The sequence below is a fragment of the Aspergillus neoniger genome (assembly GCF_003184625.1).
Source record: "Aspergillus neoniger CBS 115656 unplaced genomic scaffold BO87scaffold_2, whole genome shotgun sequence".
Classification (NCBI taxonomy): domain Eukaryota; kingdom Fungi; phylum Ascomycota; class Eurotiomycetes; order Eurotiales; family Aspergillaceae; genus Aspergillus; species Aspergillus neoniger.
Genome location: NW_020291130.1, coordinates 941,764 through 966,736, shown reverse-complemented (window position 1 = coordinate 966,736; position 24,973 = coordinate 941,764). Strand labels below are relative to the sequence as shown.

The following is a 24,973-nucleotide window of genomic DNA, read 5'->3' as shown; positions in this document are numbered from 1 at the left end:
GTGCACCCCCCTCAAACAAACTTCATTGGTGGTATTCTGAAATCTAGTGAAGCAACTGCTGCCTTCCGGGACCCTCTTCATCAGGCAATCGGGGGGACTACCTTCAGAGGCAAAAATCTGAAGCGACCAGCTGAACTGGGACTTTCTTCCACCTCACCCTCGCGAGAATATGACCTATCTATCGGATGCTGTTTCATGCCCTTTGAACTTTATCCCAAGACCGCTAGAGGGGTTCCGGAAATTTGGACGAGCGGGACGATCATCTCGACTGCCGTCGGGTAGACTACACCATGTCACCACCATCATATTACTGGATCGATAGTAGGATTAGCCGGAGGTGTCTGTCCCCACGCTACTGTCGACGCGAGTATTTGATATCATCCGCATTAGTAGACGGTTATCGCGTCGTCCTAGATAGACTCACGGACGCAATCGGAGTACATGGCCTGCAGTCCTCCTGCATGGACATGTATCCGATGCAGCTAGTCGCGATCAAAGCATACGAAGTGCTCCGCAATCTGAGCTCTCCTCCCGCGCCATACCAATGTCAAATACTGATTTAGATACTGTAAGTCCGGAGTACTCCGTGGAGCGCATCCAGTGCCATAATTGAACATGCATGAAATAGCGCATACCCCTCTTTGAGATAGGGGGCAAACAAGAGGTCCAGCATGACTCGCTAGCCAAACAGGGCCATCAGCAAGGCAAGTTTTAGCAGCATGGGGATATAACCCTGAGGAGCACCTTAATCCGAACCGTCTCTCAAGAAAGTTCATGCTCCGACAAGTGATAGTCCTGACTAATCACACTGGGAACCGGATTCTCGTGCGGACCAGGCGGCATGGTTCATCAGGCTTTTGGTTTAAGGTGGACCGGTTTGTGAGGTTCGAGATCCAGTACGTCATCCACGGTCTCCATTGATATTCCTGGTGAACCTAAGCATTTGGTGGATGCTTAAGAGAATGGGGGATAGCAGGGCAGAAAACGTAGAGTGATCGAGTCAGGGTCACGGGTCTGGTTTCGGGAAAGAAATTGACAGCCGTTGGATGGTCGAACCTACTTTGGATTTTGATGACCAACTAGCTCTACTTTTACCTCCTCCTTACGGGTATGGTACCGCCTTTATTCGGATGGGGCTTTCCCAGGAGAGAGCAGCCTCACCCCGAGGGGAATTAAAGTCAAGTCACAGGATCAAGCCAGCAGTCAGACTAGCAGTCTGTCAGCCAGCCAGTCGTGCCCCTGACTAGACCATATTTTGGTTAGTCATTACGCCCAGTGGTACGGAAACTATACACTACTGACTGATAGTACACAGTAGAAAGGGAGGAGAGAATGTTAGAATCTTCGTGAGCACACAGTGAGTATTTGCCATGAAGCTAGACTAATGGGTAAGGATTTGTAGAAGAGAGTCCGGTAGTGGCAGACCAGACGGGACTTGGGCCGGATTATCTCCGCTCGTTCGGTAGAACTCTGGCACAGACAAACAAACAAAGAAAGGCACAGGCACGACGTCGGTGGGTGCACTGCAATAATCATTCATCTTACTTGGCTGGCTTAGCATACGCGGCATAAGATAAGAAACAATCATAACTGGAGTGAATCACATCGACGATAGTCAGCCACATCATCATGAAGTCATTAATCTCGTCCCCATCCCGCGTCTCCATCCTCTCCTGCAGCCTGTCATTCATTCATTTAGTATAAACAAGACAAGACAAGAACCAGCAGATGCTGCCAAGGTCAAGGCACAAGACCCCCATCTCTTCCCGCGCTGGAATTATCGCTAACCGGTGGTTGGACCAGACCCAAGAAAGGCCCAACCAAGAATCCTCGACTCCTCCCGAGGGTTCCAGATCAGTCCTTTCGACCTTCCCTTAATTAATTCAATTTCCGAGATCCATAATGGAAGAGGGGAAAAAGAAGAGGAGAAGCATTTCTGACTAATCCCATTCAACCTAGGTTCCAGACATCCACTAACTTACTAGCTAACAAACGAACGAACAAATAATTTCCGCTATTATGAGCGAGCATCGGCCACGGCTCGAGGTTCTTTTCTCGTTGAGAAAGAAAAATTGCGAGAGAGAGAGAGGACCAATCCATCCCCGATCGACTGGCTCCCTGGGATCGAAATTGTCCGCTACTCAAGCTTCGCGCGGAAATAACTTCTCCTTCCAACCGATCGGCCGGTGTTTCACTTCCAGCGGGGGTTAGAGATGCGAGTTCCTTTCATATCCCCAATGCCATCTACCTGGTCTTGGTCTGGAACTTTACACATAATTGAGGAGAGATGGGCTCCTGGAACATCCTAGTGTGATACACACACACCCTGATTGCCGAGTAATAACAGTCCAGCCTTGAATCCGGCTCCTGGCAAGGCTCGTCTGATCGACAACCACACCATCACCACAGATTGTTTTATCAAGGGGCATCGCAAGGCGGATCTCTATCGAACAGATGGCTGGCTGGCTGGCTGGCTGCCATGGAGATGTTTACTGCAAAGGACAATGGGGTTTTCTATCCCACACTCGCCCTTGCAGCACCTAAGACATTGTGCACGAACACAACATCGTAAGAGAAATGTTAGAAGAGCTGCTGCCTGCAGAGCTGTGACACTTTGCGTATGCATTGAATACGCCGTAGACAAAACAGACGGTCATGCACATGACGCCATCCGACCGCGGTGTAACCAGTAACCACTGACTTACAGCATCTTCTTACAGTAACTTTAGTTAACAGCCAACAGCTCAAAAAACATCAACCCCTCTCGGCATTACTAATCCGTTCTCCGCACCGAGCCGGGCCTTAACAAAACAAGCTCCAACTCTGGAGCATCAAGCTCAAACATACCAGCTCTCAATCTTCTCTATCAGATTTCCACTAAACCGATACAGCTACAGCTCCATCTAACATATCAATCAATTCGACAGATCCATCACCACCATGCAAGTCCTCCTATTAGGCGGCCACGGCAAAGTAGCCCTGCAACTGACCCCGCTTCTCCTCGCCCGCTCCTGGAACGTCACCAGCGTCATCCGCAACGCCGAGCACGAGAACGAGATCCTCGCTCTAGGCAAAGGCGCCAAAGGCAAACTGAACGTTCTCCTCTCCAGCCTCGACGATGTGAATAGCGACGCCGATGCCAAGAACATCCTCGACCGCGTTTCCCCAGACTATGTCGTCTGGTCTGCAGGTATGTATAATGCGCCCAAACCATGCAAAAAGCCGTGGTTGGGATTGAAACATACCCACAATCCTATTAAGACAATCTGCATCCTCCCCCCCCCCCCCCCCCCCTGCACACCTGCAAGCCCAGCTCAAATCCACACATCACATCCAACGCCCCCAATTCCAATCCACTCATCCAACGGTCCCCCAAAATACACACCACCACCCAAACTAACCAAAACCATAGGAGCCGGCGGCAAAGGCGGACCCGCACGCACGCACGCCATCGACGAAGTAGCAGCAAAGCACTTCCTAAGCGCCTCATTCTCACACCCAAGCGTACGCAAATTCCTCCTCGTCTCTTGGATCGGCAGCCGCCGCAAGCAACCCACCTGGCTATCGGACGACGAATGGGCGGGTCTCCAGAACGTCTTCTATAACGTCCTCCCCGCATACGCCAAGGCCAAGCTCGAAGCGGACGAGTACATGACTGCGTTGGCGGCGGCGCGCAAGAAGCTTGTTGCTGCGGGGGCCGCGCAGCCCCTGCAGGCGATTAATCTAAGACCGGGGACGTTGACGGATACGCCTGCGACGAGGAAGGTGGATCTGGGGAAGACGAAGAAGGGCAGGGCCAATGTGTCGAGGGAGGATGTGGCCATTGTGGCGGATGCGCTGTTGGCGAGGGATGATGTTGAGGGGTGGTTGGATTTGTTGGAGGGAGGGGAGAATGTGGATGTTGCTGTTGAACGGGTTGCGAGAGAGGGGGTGGATGCTGTTGAGGGCGAGGATGTGGAGGGGATGATGAGGAGGTTTGGGTTGTAAGCCTGTAGTAGGTATGATACTTAGAATGATGCTGTAGTCATGATAATGATATTGAAATGAATGTTGATACGACTAAACCAATTCAATCAATTCATTGTTCCAACACTAGATAGTAGCATTATCATAGTATCCAAGACCAAAATAAATAAGAAATAAATCTATGTACACCACACACATGATCTATCCACACTCCAAGACACCACCAGGAACAAAACAACTACAACTTCGCCTTCGGCCCCGCAGCCCCAGCCCCAACGCCCTCCTCCTTCGCCTTCTTCTTCAACAACCTCCTCAGAATCTTCCCACTCGCACTCTTCGGAATCTCCTTCACAAAGGTCACGCCCCCTCTGAGCCTCTTATGATACGCCACCTTCCCATCCAACCATTTAACAATATTCTCCGCCTCCTGGGCAGCACTCACCCCGGAGTTCAAGCTCTTCGCACTCCGAACCACATACGCCAGCGGCACCTCGGTACCATGGGCCTCACTATCGATCCCAATAACCGCGACATCGTCGACAGCCTCATTATCGACCAGAATGCCCTCCAACTCCGCGGGAGCCACCTGGAAGCCCTTATATTTGATGAGTTCCTTGACGCGATCCGTGATATAGAAGTTGCCCTGGGGGTCCTGATACCCGACGTCACCGGTACGGAACCATCCGTCCTCGGAGAGACATTCCGCTGTGGCGGCGGGGTTGTTGTGGTAGCCCTGGAAGACGTTGGGGCCGCGCATGTACAGCTCGCCGACCTCGCCGGCGGGGACTTCAACAGGTTCGGACGCGTCCTCGGGCATGGTCATGTACTTGGCTTCCATGTTGGGGAGGAGTTTACCGACGGAGCCGATGGTGGAGCGCCATTCTTCCCAGGGTTGGGTGTGAGTGGTAGGGCTGGTTTCGCTGAGACCGTAGCCTTGCTTGATTCCGCATTTGATGCGGGCGTAGACGGCTTCGACGAGTTCTTGAGTGAGAGGGGCGGCGCCGGAGTTCATCATGCGGAGGGTGGAGAGGTCGTATTTCGAGACGATGGGGTGTTTGCCTAGGAGGAGGACGACGGGGGGTACCACGTAGCTGAATGTGATGCGGTAGTTTTGGACGTGGGAACACCATTTCTCGATGTCGAATTTGGTCATGACGTAGAGGTGCAGACCTTTGTGGATGGTTTGGTGAAGGAGGCAGGTTAGGCCTGGGTTGTTGGTTAGTGGGAATTGGGTGGGAGGTGAGGGGCCAAGGGGAGATGCGAACCGTAGATGTGGAAGAAGGGGAGGAAAGCTAGGATGCGGTCTCCTGTGCCGTCCACGCCGCCGTTCCAGGTGAGGTTGCCGGCTTCGCCTTCGGCGAGTTGGAGGATGTTCGCGACGATGTTCCGGTGTGAGAGCATCACGCCCTTGGGGACACCGGTCGTGCCGGAGGAGTAGACCAGGAAGGCGAGGTCGCGGGATGGGTTGACCTTGGGTTTGCGGAAGCGGGTAGCGCCGGAGATGTTGCGGATGGAGGTGAAGTGCTTGATGCGCGCTTGGGGGTCGCGCTGGTCGCCGATGAGGATGATTCCGTCCTCCGGAATGCCGGCTTCCTTCGCGGCCGCGGTGGCTACCGGGAGGAAGGGCGCCTGAGTGATGAGGACTTTGGCGCCGGAGTTCTTGAGCTGAAGGGCCAGCTCCTCGGCTGTGTATGCTGGGTTGGATGGCGACACGATGCCGCCGGCCCAGATAGCACCCCACATCACGGCTGGAGTGTCGATGCTGTTCGGGGTGAAGAGGGCCAGGACGTCGCCCTTCTTCCAGTCAAAGGTGGCCTTGAGGCCTTGGCCGAAGGCGAGGGCAGCATCTTTGACCTGTTGGTATGTGTAGGATTGCTGTGTGTCCGCATCTTGGTAGATTACTGCATGATGTCAGCGGGGAATTTTTGAACGAAGTATACCGGCCGCGCAAGTTCATAAGTTGATTATAGTGCTTCGCATGGAGTGTTGTGATGATCGAGAGGTGATATACATACCCTTATCATCTGGAAAAGGCTTATCTTTGCGTTCGAAAAGGAAAGACCAGATGTCAAGGTCTGGGATGTCGACGGGGGGATAGCGTGAGGAGACAGGCATGGCGGAGTTGTGCGGGGAAAAAGGCCGGGGAAGGGGAGAAGAGGGAGATCGGGGAATTAATGGCGCAGGGTTGTACAGGAATGGGCGATCACGAAGGTAAAAATAAAGAAGGAGGGGAGATGGTCTCTTGTATATGCGCCCGTCAGTGAGGGATGAAGGAAGGAGAGAGGAATGGAATGATAGACCGCTGTTTAAGAGACCGCAGGGAGCAAGTTGTTGCTCGGCCCTCGGCACTGCAAAAGATAAGCCCGCAAGCCGGGGTTTGGGTTAGTGAACGCTTGTTGGGGAGAAAAGTGGTGGAGAGTGGCCACGGATCGCCCGCCGCCCGTCTCTCCACATCCACGCCGAGGAACTGGCCGGCATTCGGCAATCAACGGCCTTGAGTGCCTAGAACCATGGCTGGTCTTTGGGGTTGACCACAACAGGGATTTCCAGGGGTCCGGTGTACCCGAAGATCGAAAGGCGACAAGCATTCATACCACCGATCTGGGTCCTATTTTTCAGATCATCAGCACATAGTAGTACTAGTACATAGTAGGGTGAATATATATCATTCATCGCAGTCCATCACACATAACCATTGGTAGAACTACCAGACATAGAATATATACATAGCTCATCATTACCGGCGATAATTACCCATTCCTCGTGCTTCTCGAGCGATTCCTGATCACTGTGATATCCACCTGTTTGGTGATTGCGCGCCCACCCATTCGTTCCCGCTCCATAGGATAGCTTCCCAGAATGTATTCTCGACTGTGTGGTGGCGGTGCATCCGCCCAGGTGCTGTATTCGGCGCGACTGGGAATTGGCGGACTGATTTTATATTGTGATCCGACTACTCGCGAACGGTTGCCACACGAGATATTTCGGACAGACGCGATAATCAGGGACCGAATGCATGGCATGGAGGCCGTGATGATAACCAGGTAACACTCCGCCAGCGCCCATCGAGTGAGTTGCACCGTCACTGCGGTTGGGTCAACACGCTCAGCGATAGATCCCAGGTGGACGATTCGCATGATCGAGGCCACCATAGCTCTGTGAGTGTGTAGTTAGCGATCTGAGATTATATGCTGGTCATTTCTCGAAAGAAGACGAACACTAAACCAAAGCCCATCAACACGACGAGGCTAATCTTGACGCGCAGTTTCAAGCTCAGGCTCCAGAAAGTGTAGGTTGGGAAGACGGCAAGGAATAGGTCGGAAGCAGTATTGATCGCTTTATAAAACCTGTCAGTGTCCTCTTTCTTTCTAGTTGGGTCAATCAACATACAGCACTGCACATAGCCATAGATACGCTCGACGTTTGGATCCCAGCATGTCGTGCTCACACGCACATCCCACAGAGAGTCAACATCCTGACACTGCGCAAGGATGGTAGCCACCGAGACAATATTGATGATGATCTGCAGCGCAAAGATGAACCACAGAATCCATCCCAAATACCTCTCTTGACGTAGGATATTCAACAAGTAGAGCGTAAAGGCAGCTCTTCCAGCGCCAGTGGCGATTATTGACAGACACTGGAAGCCCGTGTAATACTTCAAGGCCAGCACCTGATCTGCCTGGCTCAGGTACCAAAAGTGTCGCCCGTAGCCATGGGCAATAGCCAAAGTGATCATGATGGATGCCGCCAGAGCTAGTACCTGATGCGCATTAATCAGCTGAACACGACTTTCGCCAATTTGGTGGTACCAACCAGCGCACATAACATAGCCGTGTCATTCACTGCATAATGTCGAATGCGGAGTTTGGCAATGACTCGCAGGATCATCACTAGGATGGCGATGGCCGCCGCCGTCCAATTGAGTGCCAGAATACCGGGACCTGCATTGTATGATATTGACTGGAATGACATCAGCAGGGTATTGCGATAGAATACCGGCTGAAGTGGCTGACAGACTAAATATAAATAGAATAAAGGCCAGACAGGCTTAAAGAAAAGTGTACAATAGGGGATAAGTTAAGCTCAACTTCATGGAACAAGGCGGATGGAAAGCAGGCCAGCTGCCACGAGAAACAGTAGGGAATAATGACCCGGTTGTCTGTCCCCCACTATAAATAAGCATGATGATGAATGGCAATGACATTTTCCACCGTGCCGTCTTCTGCCCTGTCCTTCAATTCCCATCCACGGAGCCTTATCTGATTAGAGTTGGCATTAATCAACATGGGCCGTTCTGCAGCATCCTTCAACGCGCGTTTTATGACCGTCGAGGGATGGCCGCCGTTCTCCACCCGCACCAACTGGGAAGCCGAACATGTCCATCATTTACTAGTCTATAGTGGGTTCGTTCCACCGAAGGCACAGTTCAGCCCGTCACCTTATTCAGTCCCTCAATGGGTTTGAGGGTCCAACTTCGGATTATTGTAAGTGTTGTCAATAAGAAGACTCGGAGTTCGATGCTTGTTATCACAAACTAATATCGTTGCCTAGAATCGAGCAGAACTATGTATATATAGCAATCGAGTCCATCTGATCCCATAGAAGGTTCCGATTGCCTCTGGCTGCTTTGCAAGGATGCTTCTTAGTTCAAAGCAGCCATCCCAAGCGGATATAACTAGAAGCGGCGCGGAGCCTGTCATGATTCAAAGCAACCAAGTGTCCCTAGTGTTCGTTTTTGTGCAGTGTTCAGATGAACTAAACTGAATACTTCATGTCGATCATTCAGGCCAACATGACCGAGCGTCGCATGGCAGGAACCTTCATTTTGCAACTCTATAAGGCAGTGTGATTATAACCCCGCAGGCTAACCCAGTTCCGTTCACGTAGAACTGATCATCAACGACCATGACTCAATACAAAAGACATGATTTATTTCCCGGCAACAGACTACCTTGCACGGCTCGGATGTAATTTCCAATCCAGAGTTCGGCGATGGCCTTCCTTCACAGTCAGCCAAGCCGCTCCGAATAACGTGCATCAACCTATATCCACCAGAAAAGGAGATGTTTGCTCTAATGCTCCAGCGAGGATTGCCTGATAAGGTGTAGCCTCCGCCGAGGGTGGCATTGAGTCGTTTCGATTCAAGCCGTTCCTAAAATTCGGTTCGGCGGGTCCGCCGTCCTGAATAGTAACAAAGGGTTTGTCACACCGAACATCAAGGTACGTGCATGGTGGACCCTTTAAAGAATGAGTATCTCCACCAGCGCGAGAATAATTACCCTCTACAGCGTCGGCGAGGGTTCAAAAACACATATAAGTTATCATCACCCTACCAACTATACAACCTCAATGATCAAAAAGAATGCCGTCCGGAGCGGATATGTCGGAGCGAATATTTCGAGAATAACCTCTAAGATGCAAGTATAAAGCCACCGTCTATTACCTACTCCAAAAGTCTTAATTAACTACCCCGCGCAGGCCTACGTACGACAATTAAACTTGCCGTCCACGCCCCACGGTGGCACTGCCCACCTCGGTATAAGGCCCGTCACTAAGCCCTGACTGTGTGTGTGTAAAACACAAAAGGATTCTTTAGTCCGTGCTACTAAATGCAGGAACCTGGGCTGTGGCGATTTATACTAGGAAGCCATGCACACAAGAATGAGAGGAGTTTTAGTGGGACGTTCCTGTCGGTCATTACTATGATCCTGATCAGCTCAGCTGAAGTTGAACAAGGAGGACGGCTTATTGTACCCTTCCTTTTTGACTGCGCTTATTGTAGACCACCTTTATGCATCGCAAGGAAAAGTTCAATGGACCCCTTGAATTGTAATCATCCCCATCACGCCTGTGCATATCACAAGCTCCATTATGAAGGATTAATTAAATTTAATGTCTTCTTCTGGTCCCATATATTATTAGGAAACCCAGCGACCCTGAACATCACCCCATTCAGTGCTGCTGACCAACTGTCCCATAAGCAAAAAGAGGGAGGAGAGGGGTGAGATAAAAAGAACGACAGATCCAACCGCGACTCGAACCCCCTCCCTCTACGACCCACACCCGAGACCTCAAAAACAGCATACCTCTCAAAAGGCGTCTGTAAAAGTTGCAAAAAAAAACTGGTAGCTTCTCTTTGATTGAGCGTGTCATCCTTAGTGCAGGGGCCATGCTAATCTTCTCTGTATCGTTTCAAATTGACCAAATGCCCGAAGGCACCAGTTACTCTTTTACTTTGAATTATATAGGAAGGATGGGTAAAAATGGAGGGTTCTGATTGGTCGGTTCGGCGAGGGGGCGGGAAGGGAGGAACATCAAATCGGCCGAGGTACTGCATCTTCAGTTGGAGTATAGCCGCAGATAGTGCTTTGCTACTCATTGTGTATTTGTAGTGACCAGAGGGCTTGATTTTGCGGGTTTGAGGTAGCGGGATGCAACATCGTTTTTGTTACATTGAGGTGAAAAGAATTCACCCCTGGATATACGCAAGCTTGCTAACTACAGTGTACAGTGCGATTATATGCACATCAGATTGTATTAGAAATTGGTAACTCTGTGATAGTAGTTATACCTTGCTTCCAGATGACAGCATAGAGAGGGAACCCTTGAAGCAAGGCACACAGTGAACATATCCAAGCTTATAAGCAATTCAACGACCGACACCCGTGGTCTCCAAAGGAGAAACTCTAACCAAACAAGAAGCCTATCTTATTGATCCACAAAGAGTCCATTTTGCCAGAGATGCCATAAATCCGACGATTTCTAGCATTTGGGCCGCAAGACGCCCAATTCCAACCTCCCCTGCGCTTGAATCTCGTCGAACATGTAGAGTCAGTCGACGGCATTTGCTAGGGCTGTATGCGCGTTTTGCGGGGGGCTTATAGGACAGTCTTGGACGCTGCGAGTGCGAATGTGCCTGTTGTCTCTTAGTGCTTGGTCGGTGTTCGCTTGTATTTCGCCGTCAACGGTACAATTACATATAACCAGGATTCCATTTAAAATGAAATCCAGTTGTGCCTGGGTAGAAGGTACTGGTCAAATTAGAAAGAATAATGAGAAGTTGCCTACGCCCCAGCGGCGGCCACCAATTCCCCGAATCTCGTACCAGACGCCTCTTTTAGGGCTACCGGATTCCCTACCCCAACGACCTCCCCGCGGTCCATCACCACTACCCCATCAAAGTCCATGATCATCTCGAGCCGATGGCTGACCGTGATGATGGTGTACGCCCGAAACTCTGCCCGAATGATCTCCTGCATCATCTGCTCGGTCTCGCGGTCCACGCCGGAGCTTACCTCATCGAGGAGGAGTATTCCCCTCCCCCCTTGCGCTGCATTGTTGGATCCCGCATCGTTGGGGAAGGATAAAGACTGTGCACGCTGGCGAATCTTAGCTCGGAGGACTGTCCGTCCCAGCGAGAAGAGCTGCCTCTGCCCAGCGCTCCAAGTCCCCGCCGTGACCGGTGCGAGCAGCCCCTCTGCCCGTCCTTGGACGAATTCCCACAGCCGGAGCGCTCTGACGACCTTGGTCATCATTGAGACTGCTGCTCTCATGGTCGACTGGAGGAGAGGAAAGCGAATCGAGTAATTTCAACAGGAGAGCGAGGAAACTGGACTTGCCGCTGCCGGTGCGGCCGCAAATGGCGACCTTTTCCCCTGGGGAGATGGTTAAAGTGATGTTCCTCAAGGCTAAGGCTTGTGGCTCAGTAGTGGTGGCACCAGAAGTTGTTGCCATGCAGTTGGAGTTGGACTCAGAGTCAGATTCAGACACGCTATGGGTGGTGGATTTGTACTGGGCGGATACACCGCGCAACTCGACCAGCCCGCGATCCGGCCAGTTTGTGTCCGGGACGATGTCCTCCTCTCCCCCGTCACAGTCCTCTGGCTTGACGGTCTCGTTGAAGATCTTCAGTCGTGCGATCGCGCCGATGGAGGTTTTGAGTCGGGTGTAATAAATCACGATCCCGGATAGGCTCTCGCCGAAGGTCATGAGCGAGTACATGGATGCACCGGCGAAGGCCGAGTTGGAATGTAGCCGGACGGCCAGCGTGGTCAGGACCGCCGCGATGACCTTCACAACAAGATTAAGCACCAGATTCAGCCACTCCTGGATCATAAGAAGGAGATACGCCGCGCGCTGGCTGGAGTCCACTAGACGGGCGTTCTTGTGGATGTCCTCCGGGACGAATCCGAAGGCGCGCAGCGTGGCAATCCCTTTGAGAGTGTCAAGAAAATGCGTGTACAGCGGGCTCTTGGCCTCCAGGTCGAGCAATCGTAGCTGCCGCGACGTACGGAGGTAGTATTTCTGCACAAAGTAGAGCAAGGCGCCCAGGATCGGGTAGCTGATGGCTATGTAGACGGACGAGGTAAGCATCACGGCGGCTTGGCCAATCGACTGGAATACGCAAAAGAGGGTGTTGAGGGTCGCCTCGGGGAGTTCAGTGTCGATGAGGTTGAGATCCTGAGAGAAGAGATTCGTGACCACTCCGGTGTCGGTATTAGTGAAGAAGGCGAGCGGGGCACGAATCAGGGTACGCAAGGCTTGCTGGTGGAGATTGGCGCCGGCTTTCTTTACCGAGATAATGAAGAGCGTTACCCCTAGGAGGAGGAGGGCGAGGATGGCGCAGACCTGCAGGAGGGCATAGATGTCCGCATAGTAGGAGTGGGAGTGCGCAGGATGGACGGAGTCGGTCGCGTCACTCCAGTATGTGAGCCCTGCATTGATACAATAAGTTATTAAGAACATTGGAGATTGAGGGGAGCAGCAGAGACGCACAGATCGTTGGATAATTGGTGAACAGACCCCACAGGGCTGCAAAGAAAAGACTACAAGCCGCCACAAACCATCCCATGCTTTTGAGATATAGCTTATAGACGGTGGCATCACCTACCTGCCGCGCGGCGGCCACAACTGGGGTAATTGGGGTGGATGATTGCGTGCTGTTGACAGTGATCTCATGTTGGAGTTCCTTGTCAGCCTCCGCCTGGTCTTTATGTTCCTGATACGGACCAGGACCAGGCTCATCGTCAGCGATATTATTATCATCGCCCTCTTGCTTTAGTCCCACCTTCAAACGCCGAACATAGCCCGGACGGGTGGACAAATCAATGAAGGTGCCTTGCTCTTCAACGCTGCCGTTTCCGAGGACGATGATGTAGTCCGCGCTTGGGAGATGCCGAACACTATGGGTGCACAGAACCACCGTTGATCCCCGTTGTCGCAGGAGACCATCTGATCCAAAGACCTGTCGAAAGACTTTTTCCTCAGTATCAGCGTCCAGGCCGCTAAACACATCATCCAAGACCAAAAGGTTGGAAGGAAGGTATAGTGCTCGCGCAAGAGACAGACGCTGTTTCTGCCCGCCCGATAATGCTACACCATCCGACCCGATGTTCGTCTGGTCCCCCTGGGACAGGGTAGCAAGGTCGAAGTGCAGGGAAGTGGCTTCAATGACTTGGTCATATCGCTCGCGGTCAAAAGGGGCAAATCCGACGATGTTCTCTCGGATTGTACCGTTCCACAGAAAAGCAGTTTGTTCACGGAAGCCGACGTGGCGTGGGGAAGTTTGCATCGCGATGCTACCTTGGCTGAAGGGCATCTCACCTAGAAGGGCCTTGCAGAATGTGGATTTTCCTGAGCCAACTGGACCGACGACCATCGTGAGGGACGATGTGGGAATTTGAGCATGGATATTATTCAGGACAAACTTGTCTGGTTTCCATCCAAAGCTCGCGGCTCGGATGACGATATAATTGGAATTTTTCTCCAAACCGCCACTCTGGGCTTCTACCAGGGGCTGCCGATAGTCCTGACGAGGCTCTAATTCCAGAAATGCCTGAATCCGACCCAGGCAGGCCAAGCCTGAAACCAGCTCTGGGACGGACTGGAAGAGCTGCGACAGCGGCTGAGTCAACAAAGTCAGGAATGAAAGACCGGTGAACATGGTCGAGGCATTCAGCGTCTTTTGGGCAAACGCGAAGGTTAACAGAGGGCTGATCACCTGCGGCATAAATGCGAAGACAGCGGCGATGATCATGATCCTGCGATATCGGGCACCAGCGGCGAGTTCATCGACACGCAGCTGCTGCACATACTCCGTCACGGGACCAGCAAGGCCGGATACCTTGAGTGATTTCATGCTGGCAATGACAGTGGCTGTAAGCCCGACTCGCTTCTGGATCCCAGACATCCAAGACCGCTGTGAGTCCCCAGTGAAGTTGATCAGAATTGCTAATCCAACGAAGCAGACTACCACCACGCCTACAGGAGCAACGAACACGACCCCAAGTTGCCGATAGAGCAGCCAGGCGGCGAGACCAGCCTGAATCAAGCTCGCCCATGTCTCGTGCACGAAGCGAAGTCCTATTCGGATGCGTTCCATATCGGTGCTCATAAGCGTCAGCGCAGCGTTATCATCACCTGATCCCATCCGGGCTCTGGTGGCGGCTTTAAACGTCTCAGTGACTAGGATGGAGCGGACCATTGTCCGCAGTCGATGGTGGCAGTACCAGTACAAGCCGTACGAGATTGCAATCCCGGAATAGATGAGTATGGCAGCGCCGATAAGCCCATATCCCACATTTGGACCGGGCTCCGATTGGGACAAATACGTGACGAGGCTTTCGATGAATTGAGGTTGGCAGATGTAGAACGCAATCAAAGCAGCCCTCGGAGGAATAGGAAGGAGTAGTTGCACCCACAATGTACGTACTAGCACCTTCAGAAGGCCGAATTTATCCCCCTTTAGCTTGGTATAGTCCATTTTTCTCGCGAATTCCTCATGCAGGGCTTGTGCGTCGAAGGTACTGTCAAGGGGGTAGAGGCTTTCAATGGTGAAGGTATGTCTATACCCAGCCAAGAAGAGCTTGTTCAGCCAGAAGAAAACACCTAGGGAGAATATTCCACTCGTCTCCTCGGGGCTGTGTTTCGTTGCATCCCAGACCACCCATTTTGCCTTCTGGCAGGCCTCTAGCACCAAGATGGCGGTCTTCAGCCCGACCGATGCACAGAATAAATTGCTATATGCGACCTCGGAAATGTAGTCTGGCGACAGGAATAGAGTCCTTGCCCGGGCAATGTCTAGGAGTAGAGTAAGAAACAAGTAGCTGTTCAGCAGCATGGAGGGACTAGGGCTGCGGCTGTGGTCCACCATACTCACTGTCAGCATGAACAGGGCTGATAGCAGCTGGAGAACGGAAGAAGCGATAAACATGCGGCTAATGTGAAAGGAGCCGACCGCGGTGAGAATGAGGAGAGCAAGTTCTAAGCCAGCGTAGATTGCGATGGCCCCCTAAGCAGTCAGTGGGCAGAAACCGTTTACCCCGTAATAGAGGACATACTATTTTGATGAACTGCAAGACGGGTGCATTCACCACGACGGGCCTGCGTATCCCTGCTAGAGTTCGCCATAGCGATGATGGAATAAACAGGATGGAAGGAATAATCGAGAAAAAGAGAGTCTCGAATTGAAGGTTGAAGTCAAATTGCTTTTGGTCGAAGTGGAGCATATTGCCCTCCCCATTAGTGAAGGGCATTTTGAGAACGTCGGATCCCGCTCCTCCGCGTCTCTACTCTCTCGGGGAAAAGAGAAGGGGAAGGAAGAGGTTCAAGAGCTGACGGTGAAGTTGCGTTATAAGTGCAGTCGCTGTAGTCGCTAGCGCACACGCCATTTTGTCCAGAGTTGATGCAGGGGTAGCATGCCTTATCTGGCACTTGCTATAGGCCGACGGAACAAGGCGCCATTAGTAGTACCTTTTCCGGCACTATATCAGGATCAGGGCAGTATCATGAGACGTGTACTAGGTAGCAGTAGTCTCTGTAGTCAGGCATTTACTTGAGATTTAGACCCCCCCAATAGGCACATATCGGGCAATTCGTGCCCGTCAGCAGCGTCTAATCCAGCTGTAAGCCATCGAATGTCAGCCGTGAAACTACCCACCTAAACCCTATTCTAAACGGATATGCCAAGATGTAAAAGTGGATATAATCTACGTATACTGAGAATCAAGCTATTTAGCCCATCGCCGAAGCGTTCGACATCAAGGACAGCCTACGAGTAGAGTTGGAGGCATGCCGACGCGGTATGCAGGCCATGACCTTGCACGGATTATCTTTACCTCGGGCACAACGGGCAAGCCGAAAGGAGTGATGGTGTATCACAGGGGTATATATGCCGTTTGTACCGTGCAGCACAGCCAGGAGCTAGAGCGCAGCAAGGCGGTCGCTGCCTTCTTGCGTTCTCCATCGCTTTTGATGGCTGTCTATGACTGGCTCACGACCGTGCACGAAATTACCCTGGATATCATCGAGTTCGATGGGCTGACGCATTCGCTGCCTCCATCTCTGATGGCCGACCCCCGCACGAACACATCCAACGTGCTCTGCTTTCTAGATGTCCCGGCGCCGTCGCCCAATTGGAGTCACAAGGACCGCCAGAAGCATTACTATACTTTATCGTGGTATATCACCCAGCGGGGTGAGTTCGTGGCAACGGAGCTGGAGGTCCACAGTTGGAGAAGGTGGATCTAGACTGGGCAAAGGCCGTGGCTGGTCTGCCCTAGAGGAGATCTTGTCGGGACTTATCGCCGCAACGGATTCCACTCGTGTCGTGGAGTTTACTGCCACTTAAGTAGCTAAAGCCACTTTCTGTACCTACAGGTACTGTACATAAAGTGGAGTTCGTTGGGGTGGCATCTTAGACAATAGAATAGTCCTCGCACTCGCCCAGCCGGGTATTTGGAGTCTTGCCACCTGGAACTACTCAGATCGCCCCACAAACAATGATACCGTAAGTTTCGCACGAGAATCACGCCAGTCGGAGGATAGCACTCTCTCTATCCGTCGGGGGGGGGGGGCCTTGTCGGGAACCCTAAACCCACCTTGTAGATCCACAGCATAGGTAGATTTACAGATTTATTGAAGGCCCCCCAACTTGTTACCAGCCAAGCCCCACCGTTGCTTATACTGAAAGATCCTGTTTCAAGTCGCCTAAATAGAGTCATAAATGGTTTTGCATTTGGAAGTCCAACTTGATCAGAAAAATTCAAAAAGTCGGCTTTCTACGGTGACACTTAGCACCCTTTCTAATAATAAACATTAGTGTTTATCCGACCTGTCTACTACGGTACCTAGTTATGGGTTAGTCTACTTGTGAATATGCCTGCTTGGTTCATGTCCAAGTGTTATTGAAATAATATTTCTGTACAACAATAGCAAGTCACGGGGCTTTGAATGGCTTTTGAATCACCTTTCATATCTAATCAGCGCTTTCACTCCGGACAAAATGCTCTAGTTACACAATATGTATTCTAATGGGTCCGCCTTGCAAGCTGCATGTCTTCCTATCTTTACGGATAAGAATCCTAATGACCAAGACCTCTTCTAATCACATATATTATTCTACCAGCTTTGAGGGAAGGGCGGGCACAAAAGTTCGACCCTCTCTCCCAGTCTCTTATCTTGTCATTTGGCTTACAATACAGATACAATATAGAATCCGTCGGTCTCCCGAGAGTCTATCGAAACCAAAAAGCCTAGCTCGGGCTTGGCGTTGACTTTGATTGATTGACAGGGATAGTTCTTTGTTACCCTCTGGGGCCATCTTAGCCACCCATCGGTCCTGCACTAAGTAGATTGGCCCTCTTGTGATTGCGTCAGCGCAAGGGTACCAGATGAGCACTCTAGAAGGCTAACAAATGCTAAGACTCTCTCTGAGGCGCCCCCCTCCCCCCATCCCCCTTCCCTCCCCCGGAGCACCCCGAATTGCAGTTTGACCCCCTTGAAGCTTCTCTAGGGCTCCCAGATCCCCTTTCCAACCACCTCATATAGCCAGCGCATTAGAAGCATTCTCTAGAGCTTTTTCAAAACCGAAGGCACTGCTGAATGAACTATCTATATAATCAGATGTAATAGGGTTATAGCTGGTGCCTATACTAGATAATAGTTCTACGCTCAGACAAACTCTTTGAACATATCTTATAAGTGAATTTACTCAGTCTGGAGATCTCAAGTATAGTAGATTCTAGTATTCTTTATAGATATAATCCTAGATTCAGCACAGTAATTTAATAATACTGGTTATTGTATTAATAAGAAGAGCTAGTCTCACCGACCTCCAGTACCAGAAGGTTTTTGTCAACATGCAAAACAATCCAGGTCTGACCTGTCCAAGATGGTACGTTGACTCCAGTGAATATCTATTAACACGACACAGGGGAGACTTCGTCCGAACGAACCGTCAGATAGCGCAACCAATGAAAAAAGTGTTACAACACATTATCTATTGGACAGATCAGATCTTCACGTATCCGAAATCGTCATTAAGTGCACTGAAGACCTGGGATTGGGTTAGAAGAACTCCGGACATCCGCTTTTCGAACCGACATAAACCCGAGACCGTGGAGACTAGTTGATGAAGAAGCGACTGATATGCAACCGAAATTCACAATTACATCTCTGCCAGATTACATTGACAAATTCATAGAGCTATCCCCAACTCTCATTGCCTAACTAAAAGGCTCGTAATAAAATCCTCGTACATGCCTCGTGGGTGACCGCACGAGGTTGTCCCTGCCTGGGGCCTAGAGACGGAGCCCCTGCCAGTCCGTAGACTAACCGCTACACCACTTGCAAGAGGGAAAGAAGAAGAGTAGGGATAATATAAAACCACATGAAACACCAATGATCGTACGATGCTTTGCATGATCGCCATAATTTCGGGGAAAGCCGAAAGTGTGGAATAATGTTACAGCCTCCGCGGAGCCGTGCTGAGTTTCTGCATTCACTCGGCCTGTAGATCTGGTGCAGATCCTAGTACTCCCCGCGGATGCGACCCTAGATCAGCACGGTGATTTGGTGATGAAAAGGGATGTTACATCGATCGAAAGAGCTACCCGAGCATCTCAAGATCTGCATTGATATGAGTGGGAGCAAGTGTTACCCACATCGCGGTTTCTGATTTTAAGTAGTTACTTGGTCGTCTGTTGCCGTACCGTGGGTATCATCGATGGATGGTTGATCTGCCAAGATACACATTCAATGCCCACGGAGGGTCTACACTGATGATGTACTACATCCGCGCCTTCAATAGAAATAGGGCACTAATCCCATAGATACTGCGCCCATCACTTCGTTTTCAAGGGATTGCCACTTATTCGTAAAACCCAACCATTACATCTGAAATCAATCCATAATGAAAGCTCCTTCCATTGTATCGACACTTCTGTCAAGAGTCCCACCTTCCAATAAAATCATTCCAGATGTGCCGTTGGCAACCACACAGCGTCCAGTCTTTACGGAAGCGGACACGCACGATGAAGAGGCTTCTGCTCCCGATATGTCCATCATGAGCCCGTCCGGATTATCCCATCTAGCGGAAGACTCTGTCCCGTCTGTGGCTCAAGCAGCTGCACATCTGCTGTTAATGGAAGCTATGTGGGTATGGAAGCAAAAGGCAACAAGTGGAGAGATTGCCATTAACCTGCTTGCCTTGCTCTCGGCGAACAGCATAGACCTGCAGCCAGACAATGTGAAAATTCCCAATCAGTTACTGGCTGGGCTTATGGAGATTGCTGTTCCTCGATTCTGCTCGTGGTGGCACGCAGTAAACCAGAAATTATCAAGGACAATGCCTGAGGAAGATTACTTGGAGCTACCAGCCGATCTATTGCCTCCTATAGGTAGCTGTTCCCATATACAGAGATAGACTTTATACAGGCCTGACTGATACTTGCTCTAGATGTTATGATAATCTGGCATGCGTATATGCTACAGCCTGTTATCTACGAGGACGACTGTTCTCGGCTGGACGTACCTCACATGCGCTGGGTTCTGTTCCCCTGGCAGGCAGTGGTAAGTCATAGGATAAACAACCGCGTCAAAACAACAATATTTAGTCTGATCATACTAGGTCAATGCAATCGACATCAAGACGACCGAATACTGCATCCCTTCTGCTGCCAGAGACTTCTTCGAAAAGTCTTCCAAACAATCAGCTGATCTACTCGAAGAGCTCTGTAACGAATCGCATCCGCTGGTTTACGATATAAACTGTCCATACTGCCATACTACCAGAAACCTACCAATTATACCCACCGCCCAAATCGAAGACATCAACCAAGGCTTCGAGCTAGAATGCGACTGCGGCTACGCACCGTCCGTGGACGCACTTCGCAGCGATCTCCTTCATCTCCGCCAAACCAGAGAGTCACGACTACGGGGAACATATTCTAACCCAGTGACACAAGCATCATCAGCACATTACTCCTCAGTACTGCGCGGAATGCGCTTCGTCGACCAGATGCACAAGCAATGCTGGCTGCGTTCACCGGCGCTCTGTGTTCGGTCTCCTACTAATCCATCAAGACTAGTCGGTACCCTGCCACGAGCACAGCAGATATATCGAAATTTTCTAATATCAGCTCGTCCGTCAAATAATCTATATTTTCACCCGACATCAGACGTGGATCTATTCTGGTACACGCACCAGCTCTCTCCGGAACCTTATCACCGGTTCTGTATTCGACATGTAGGGAAGTTTATGGATCATAATGACAACGTGATCCATAAAAACCTGAGTGGCTCGCTCAAGGCTACTCAGAAGGCTTATTCGCAGCATTTCGAAGGTGAGTATGATGCTTGTCTTTGTTGGTCGTGCGAGATAGAGCGGAATGACCAAGAGGTTGCTATGTCTGATGATGGGACACCATCGGCATCATCAAAGACACAGGACTACCAGGAATGGGCACGCCGAGTAGTTTTTATGTTCTGGCAGGAAGTCGAGGCCCGGCGCGAAAAAGGACTGCCGGGCCTGAAAAGGGAGAGTCTAGAGGAAGTTTTGGCGAAGGGACCTCGCAGACGGAGTTCATTGGTCTCCCTATCTTCTCTCAAAGCATGGAAATATTAGCAAGCATAAGATCAAAGCTGGCTAGGGAGTCTTCCAGCCATAATCGATTAAGACCTACGGTTGGATCTCTAGCCTGTAGGATCTAGACTGCGTAAATGACAGCATGCTAGTGGACTACCAAGTCAAAATGAAATATGGAACAATATATGCATGTGGTATTAATATACATGGATCACATCAAGCTCGTCCGTCCTCCAATCTCTTGGCTGCCCTCGCCGTTGGGCATCTCACCGTTCCGTCCGAAGATGAACTCCCGGTAAATACCCGCCAAGCGGCGTCTTTCAGCTGGGCTGAGGGAGCTACGCGTTGTGTTTAAAGAACGTTCCATGTGCTCCCACCGCACGATGATCTCCTCGCGGGGTTCCTCGTGCGCGGTCCCGTTGGGGGCTGCGGTCTGAGTGTTGTTCGCTGTGCCTTGCTCCGACTGTCGCTGGCGTCGTCGTGCGCTCTTGATTGCATCGAGCTTGGATGCGACAACAGCTGGAGAAGGCATCGATACCTTTCCGGCCTCCTGTTCGGAGGCGGAGTAGAGGAACTGGATGAATGACTTGGTGCTAGTGGCTGTCGATGACGAGGACTTTGTGCCATTCTTGGCAGTGGACTTGTCGTTCACGGAGTGGTCGCCGAGGGCATCGTGGACTGCCTCAAGGTGGGCGTTGTATACGACAGCCTGTAGATCAGCTCCGGAGAAGCCCTCTGTACGGGTGGCCACTTCGTCCAGACGAGCAGCGACTTCCTCGTTCATTGCGAGCTTCTCGCTCACTGCTCGGATTATGTCGAGTCGGTCTGCGTGGTTGGGCATGTCGCAGATCAAAGACTTGTCGAGACGTCCTGGTCGGAGCAGGGCGGGATCGATGAGGTCAGGTCGGGATGTAGCTGCAAGGACGTACACTCCGGAGAGACCTTCGGCACCATCCATTTGTGTCAGAAGCTGGTTGACAACGCGATCGGTGACACCTGTAGAGTCGTGTCCACGCTTAGGTGCGATACTGTCGAATTCATCGAAGAAGAGGATACACGGTCGAGCGGCCTGTGCCCGTTCGAAGAGATCTCGGACACTCTTCTCACTCGCACCGATATACTTGTTCAAGATTTCAGGACCCTTGACAGAGATGAAGTTCAGGCCACACTCTCCGGCTACCGCACTGGCGAGCAACGTCTTTCCACATCCAGGGTATCCGTAAAGTAGCAGACCTGAGCGCAGACGCAAAGGACATTGTGCGAAGATAGGCGCGTACTTGGTGGGATACTGCAACGTCTCGAGGAGCATTTTACGAGTCTCAGTCAACCCACCGATGCCAGCAAAGGTCGTAGTTGACGAGGTGAGCGTAACGTTTCGAAGAGACGCGGGAGTAAAGCCCTTGATAGCGTTTTCAAAATCATCTGCCCCAAGCGTGATGGCTCTCGACGATGATGATATATCCTGAACAGAGCGAATAAGAGCCTCGTTTCGCGCGCGGGAGACTAGAAGGACCATATCGCCGGGCATGTACCCGTCTGTCTTGCCAGCAAGTTCCAAGAAATCCACATCCCTACCAAGCACGAACCCGTCTGCCCCGGCTGAGCTGGGACGACTTCCTGGATTGGAAGGGTTTAGCCAGGAGTCTTGCGTAGAGGAACTGGAGTTCCGTGCATGACCGTTCAACGCAGGTGGGACACCTCTGTCCTGGCTGGTAAGTTGCTCCAATACCTTGCGGCGACCTTCCTTGTCCGGTGCCCTCAAGTGTATAATCTCTCGGACGACGTGACCTCCGATAATGACATTGTTCAAGGACTCTTTCGACTGTGCCGTGGCCAGCAGAACCACCGAAGAGTTCATGGTGCAATACTCGCGCACCATCGAGCAGATTACTTCACTGTTCTGGCGACTGCGGCCATTGTCCCCTCCGACCTGAAGCTCTGTCTCGACAGGACACAGCTTGTCAAGATCATCCAGAATCACAAGCGACTGTCCGCCAAGACGTGCGCACCAGGAAGCGGACATGAAAAGGCGGTTCAGCGTTTCTTTGATGTTTGAAATCCGGGTCTCGTCGGTAACCAGTTTCCGACAAGAGAAATATTTTACGTTGAACAGATAGTCCGTCCGCACACGGTGAGCTAGTAGATGACTCAAAGCTGTCTTTCCAGACCCCAGACCGCCTGTGAGCAAGATAGAGGAGGATTTGGTCAGGTTATCGATAGACTGAGAGATAATGCGGTCGATCCCGACCAGTTCAGGAACAGTAGGCGGTATTGCGTCCTCAGATGGATGGGCGGAGGAGCTTGACTCCGCTGGACGGGGTATCTCAGCCTGCACTTCCAGCGATAGCTTAGCATCTGATCCTAAGAGCCAGTTTGTTGCTGGTTTTGCCGTTTCAGAACCAGTCTTCAGCGGAGGGTCAAATCGGAGAATAGCACCGTCGAAACTGGGTCCTGTTGCCTGGTAGTCTGTATTTGGCAAAACCATCCCATCGGTCAAGGGCCCTGCTAGTAACTCCTTATCCGATCCAGTACTCCCATAGATCATCTTGATACGCTCTGCCAATGCATCTCTCGCTGCCGCAGTATCGGACCCGAATTTCAATCCATCTTTCTTCTTTGTCGTATCAGCCATAAAAGGATGTATCTTGAGCGTTTTCACCGTGGACCGCTGTAGCGGCGGAGGGGCCGCCTCGACTCGAATAATACCACCCACCATACCCTCAGCACCGAGAGCAGCAGACAACAGAGTGGATACTGCAATATGCTGAGTGTCCGGAGCATCAGTCCACGGGATCAACCTTGCAACCAGCTTGGCCGCCGGTGTTCCGGCATCGCTACCTTTTTGTTCCGTTTGTTCTACCTGTTGCTGCGGGTCGGGTGGCGCCTTCAGGCCAGCAGGCTGGACAACCGAAATGGAAGCCCATCCTGCACCCCGAAGCTCGTTGGTGGCAAGCATGTCCGGATCAAGCCAAACACGGAACCCATCATTGTTGTCCTCCTCTGCCTCTTCATCAAAGTACTGCTCCGACAGTTGGCGGTCGATTCCCCGGAAGAAGAGGGAGCCCCTGCTCGTCGAGTCAGATCGACTGCCCTTTGCCCGGGCGGTGCTTCCACTACTCCGACCCCCAACACTTCTTCTGCTGCTTCCAGTGACACTCCGGCTATCTCCCCGGGCGCCTCTGTTGGCCTTCGGACGAGTCTTCGGAGCAACAATGACTTCCGCATCTGGCGCTATCTTCGCGAAGGGCGAGGTATTTGGGGGAGCAGGAGTCAAAGATGTGATGACAATGTTGGCCGTGGATGTTGGAGATAAATGCAATGCAAGAGGGTGCATGTGATCAGGTTGAGGCGTCGTGTATGTGGGGTTGGGGAGAGCTCGAATCTGCGACAGAAGGTTAAGCTCGAGGAAGGTCGCGTGAAGCTCAATAACTGCAGGTGATTAGACGAGCCGGTAAATCATAGAAGGGGACCCAAAACATACTCTCCCAATCTTCCGGAGTCAGAGGTTCAATATTAATGGTATGCGCAACGGGTGGATCAAGATGGATGTATATCCCGACCTAGGCGCATTAGCATCTGAGGGTCCCCGTCGCGACCGGCACACTTACCCTTTGGCCATCAGCAAGACCCAAGAGTCGCCCAAATGTTGTGTCCAGCTCTACAGTAGAGATGTCCTGCTCCCTGGCGGCAGAAGCACTGCTGATACCGTCCCTTCCCACGACGGGAGCCAGCTTCCGCTTACTCGGCATTCCAGTCCATCCCAGATAGCATGACCGCTGCGCGGGGTTGCCATTGGCCTTTCCTGTAGTTTGGCGATATTGTAGTTCGACAATTACATTTTGTGCGGCCTAATTTTAAGTCAGCTGAGCTGGAATATTACCGTGCTCTGTCCAGGTGGAATGACTAGCTTACAGTATTGGCATTGATCAGCAGTGCGACCAGCGACGGTGGCAGGTTTACAAGACAGTTCTTCAAAGGTACCAGGGAAACTTCCGCGGTGGTGGAGGGCTTTCGGGGCGCCATTCTCAGGCGCAGGATCGCAAGCTCGTGTGGTCAGCGAACACAGTGAAAGAATTGGAGTCGGGGATCGGGAGATCTTGGGGAGAATGAGAGAAGACCAGACCTCAGCATCTCCCCGGA

The 24,973-nt window shown here is 51.5% G+C and overlaps 9 protein-coding genes across 9 annotated transcripts; 3 read left to right on the top strand and 6 right to left on the bottom strand.

The window, feature by feature from the left end:
- Positions 1 to 1,381: 1,381 nt before the first annotated feature.
- Positions 1,382 to 2,626, bottom strand: BO87DRAFT_392950 (uncharacterized protein; the record flags this gene model as incomplete). The annotated part of the gene is made up of 6 exons (XM_025625033.1): positions 1,382 to 1,468; positions 1,605 to 1,680; positions 1,806 to 1,868; positions 2,153 to 2,223; positions 2,346 to 2,474; positions 2,561 to 2,626. 6 exons carry the CDS (start codon positions 2,624 to 2,626, stop codon positions 1,382 to 1,384), a joined length of 492 nt encoding a protein of 163 aa, XP_025484785.1.
- A 158-nt stretch (positions 2,627 to 2,784) lies between these two features.
- On the top strand, positions 2,785 to 4,018 carry BO87DRAFT_372462 (uncharacterized protein). The gene is made up of 2 exons (XM_025622291.1): positions 2,785 to 3,190; positions 3,413 to 4,018. Exons 1-2 carry the CDS (start codon positions 2,941 to 2,943, stop codon positions 3,985 to 3,987), a joined length of 825 nt encoding a protein of 274 aa, XP_025484784.1. The 5' UTR covers positions 2,785 to 2,940; the 3' UTR covers positions 3,988 to 4,018.
- Positions 4,019 to 4,155: 137 nt separating this feature from the next.
- On the bottom strand, positions 4,156 to 6,243 carry BO87DRAFT_372460 (acyl--CoA ligase). The gene is made up of 3 exons (XM_025622290.1): positions 5,982 to 6,243; positions 5,232 to 5,867; positions 4,156 to 5,172 (listed from the first exon to the last, which is right to left on the bottom strand). Exons 1-3 carry the CDS (start codon positions 6,079 to 6,081, stop codon positions 4,205 to 4,207), a joined length of 1,704 nt encoding a protein of 567 aa, XP_025484783.1. The 5' UTR covers positions 6,082 to 6,243; the 3' UTR covers positions 4,156 to 4,204.
- A 473-nt stretch (positions 6,244 to 6,716) lies between these two features.
- On the bottom strand, positions 6,717 to 7,941 carry BO87DRAFT_438510 (uncharacterized protein; the record flags this gene model as incomplete). Its single annotated transcript, XM_025627891.1, has 3 exons — positions 6,717 to 7,122; positions 7,185 to 7,729; positions 7,783 to 7,941. 3 exons carry the CDS (start codon positions 7,939 to 7,941, stop codon positions 6,717 to 6,719), a joined length of 1,110 nt encoding a protein of 369 aa, XP_025484782.1.
- A 1,927-nt stretch (positions 7,942 to 9,868) lies between these two features.
- BO87DRAFT_80552 (uncharacterized protein) lies at positions 9,869 to 10,228 on the bottom strand. The gene has a single exon (XM_025629580.1). The coding sequence runs from the start codon at positions 10,138 to 10,140 to the stop codon at positions 9,922 to 9,924; it is 219 nt and encodes a 72-aa protein (XP_025484781.1). The 5' UTR covers positions 10,141 to 10,228; the 3' UTR covers positions 9,869 to 9,921.
- Positions 10,229 to 11,358: 1,130 nt separating this feature from the next.
- On the bottom strand, positions 11,359 to 15,503 carry BO87DRAFT_382346 (putative ABC multidrug transporter; the record flags this gene model as incomplete). The annotated part of the gene is made up of 3 exons (XM_025624600.1): positions 11,359 to 12,683; positions 12,745 to 15,259; positions 15,309 to 15,503. The coding sequence occupies 3 exons, from the start codon at positions 15,501 to 15,503 to the stop codon at positions 11,359 to 11,361; spliced, it is 4,035 nt and encodes a 1,344-aa protein (XP_025484780.1).
- Positions 15,504 to 16,038: 535 nt separating this feature from the next.
- BO87DRAFT_412207 (putative NRPS-like enzyme) lies at positions 16,039 to 17,199 on the top strand (the record flags this gene model as incomplete). The annotated part of the gene is made up of 4 exons (XM_025626488.1): positions 16,039 to 16,444; positions 16,680 to 16,756; positions 17,101 to 17,106; positions 17,182 to 17,199. The coding sequence occupies 4 exons, from the start codon at positions 16,039 to 16,041 to the stop codon at positions 17,197 to 17,199; spliced, it is 507 nt and encodes a 168-aa protein (XP_025484779.1).
- A 1,944-nt stretch (positions 17,200 to 19,143) lies between these two features.
- BO87DRAFT_349288 (uncharacterized protein) lies at positions 19,144 to 20,872 on the top strand (the record flags this gene model as incomplete). The annotated part of the gene is made up of 3 exons (XM_025621021.1): positions 19,144 to 19,646; positions 19,706 to 19,818; positions 19,877 to 20,872. The coding sequence occupies exons 1-3, from the start codon at positions 19,160 to 19,162 to the stop codon at positions 20,870 to 20,872; spliced, it is 1,596 nt and encodes a 531-aa protein (XP_025484778.1). The 5' UTR covers positions 19,144 to 19,159.
- Positions 20,873 to 21,029: 157 nt separating this feature from the next.
- Positions 21,030 to 24,934, bottom strand: pex1 (AAA family ATPase peroxin 1). Its single transcript, XM_025620083.1, has 4 exons — positions 24,746 to 24,934; positions 24,442 to 24,681; positions 24,315 to 24,393; positions 21,030 to 24,262 (listed from the first exon to the last, which is right to left on the bottom strand). The coding sequence occupies exons 1-4, from the start codon at positions 24,854 to 24,856 to the stop codon at positions 21,045 to 21,047; spliced, it is 3,648 nt and encodes a 1,215-aa protein (XP_025484777.1). The 5' UTR covers positions 24,857 to 24,934; the 3' UTR covers positions 21,030 to 21,044.
- Between the last annotated feature and the right edge of the window lie 39 nt (positions 24,935 to 24,973).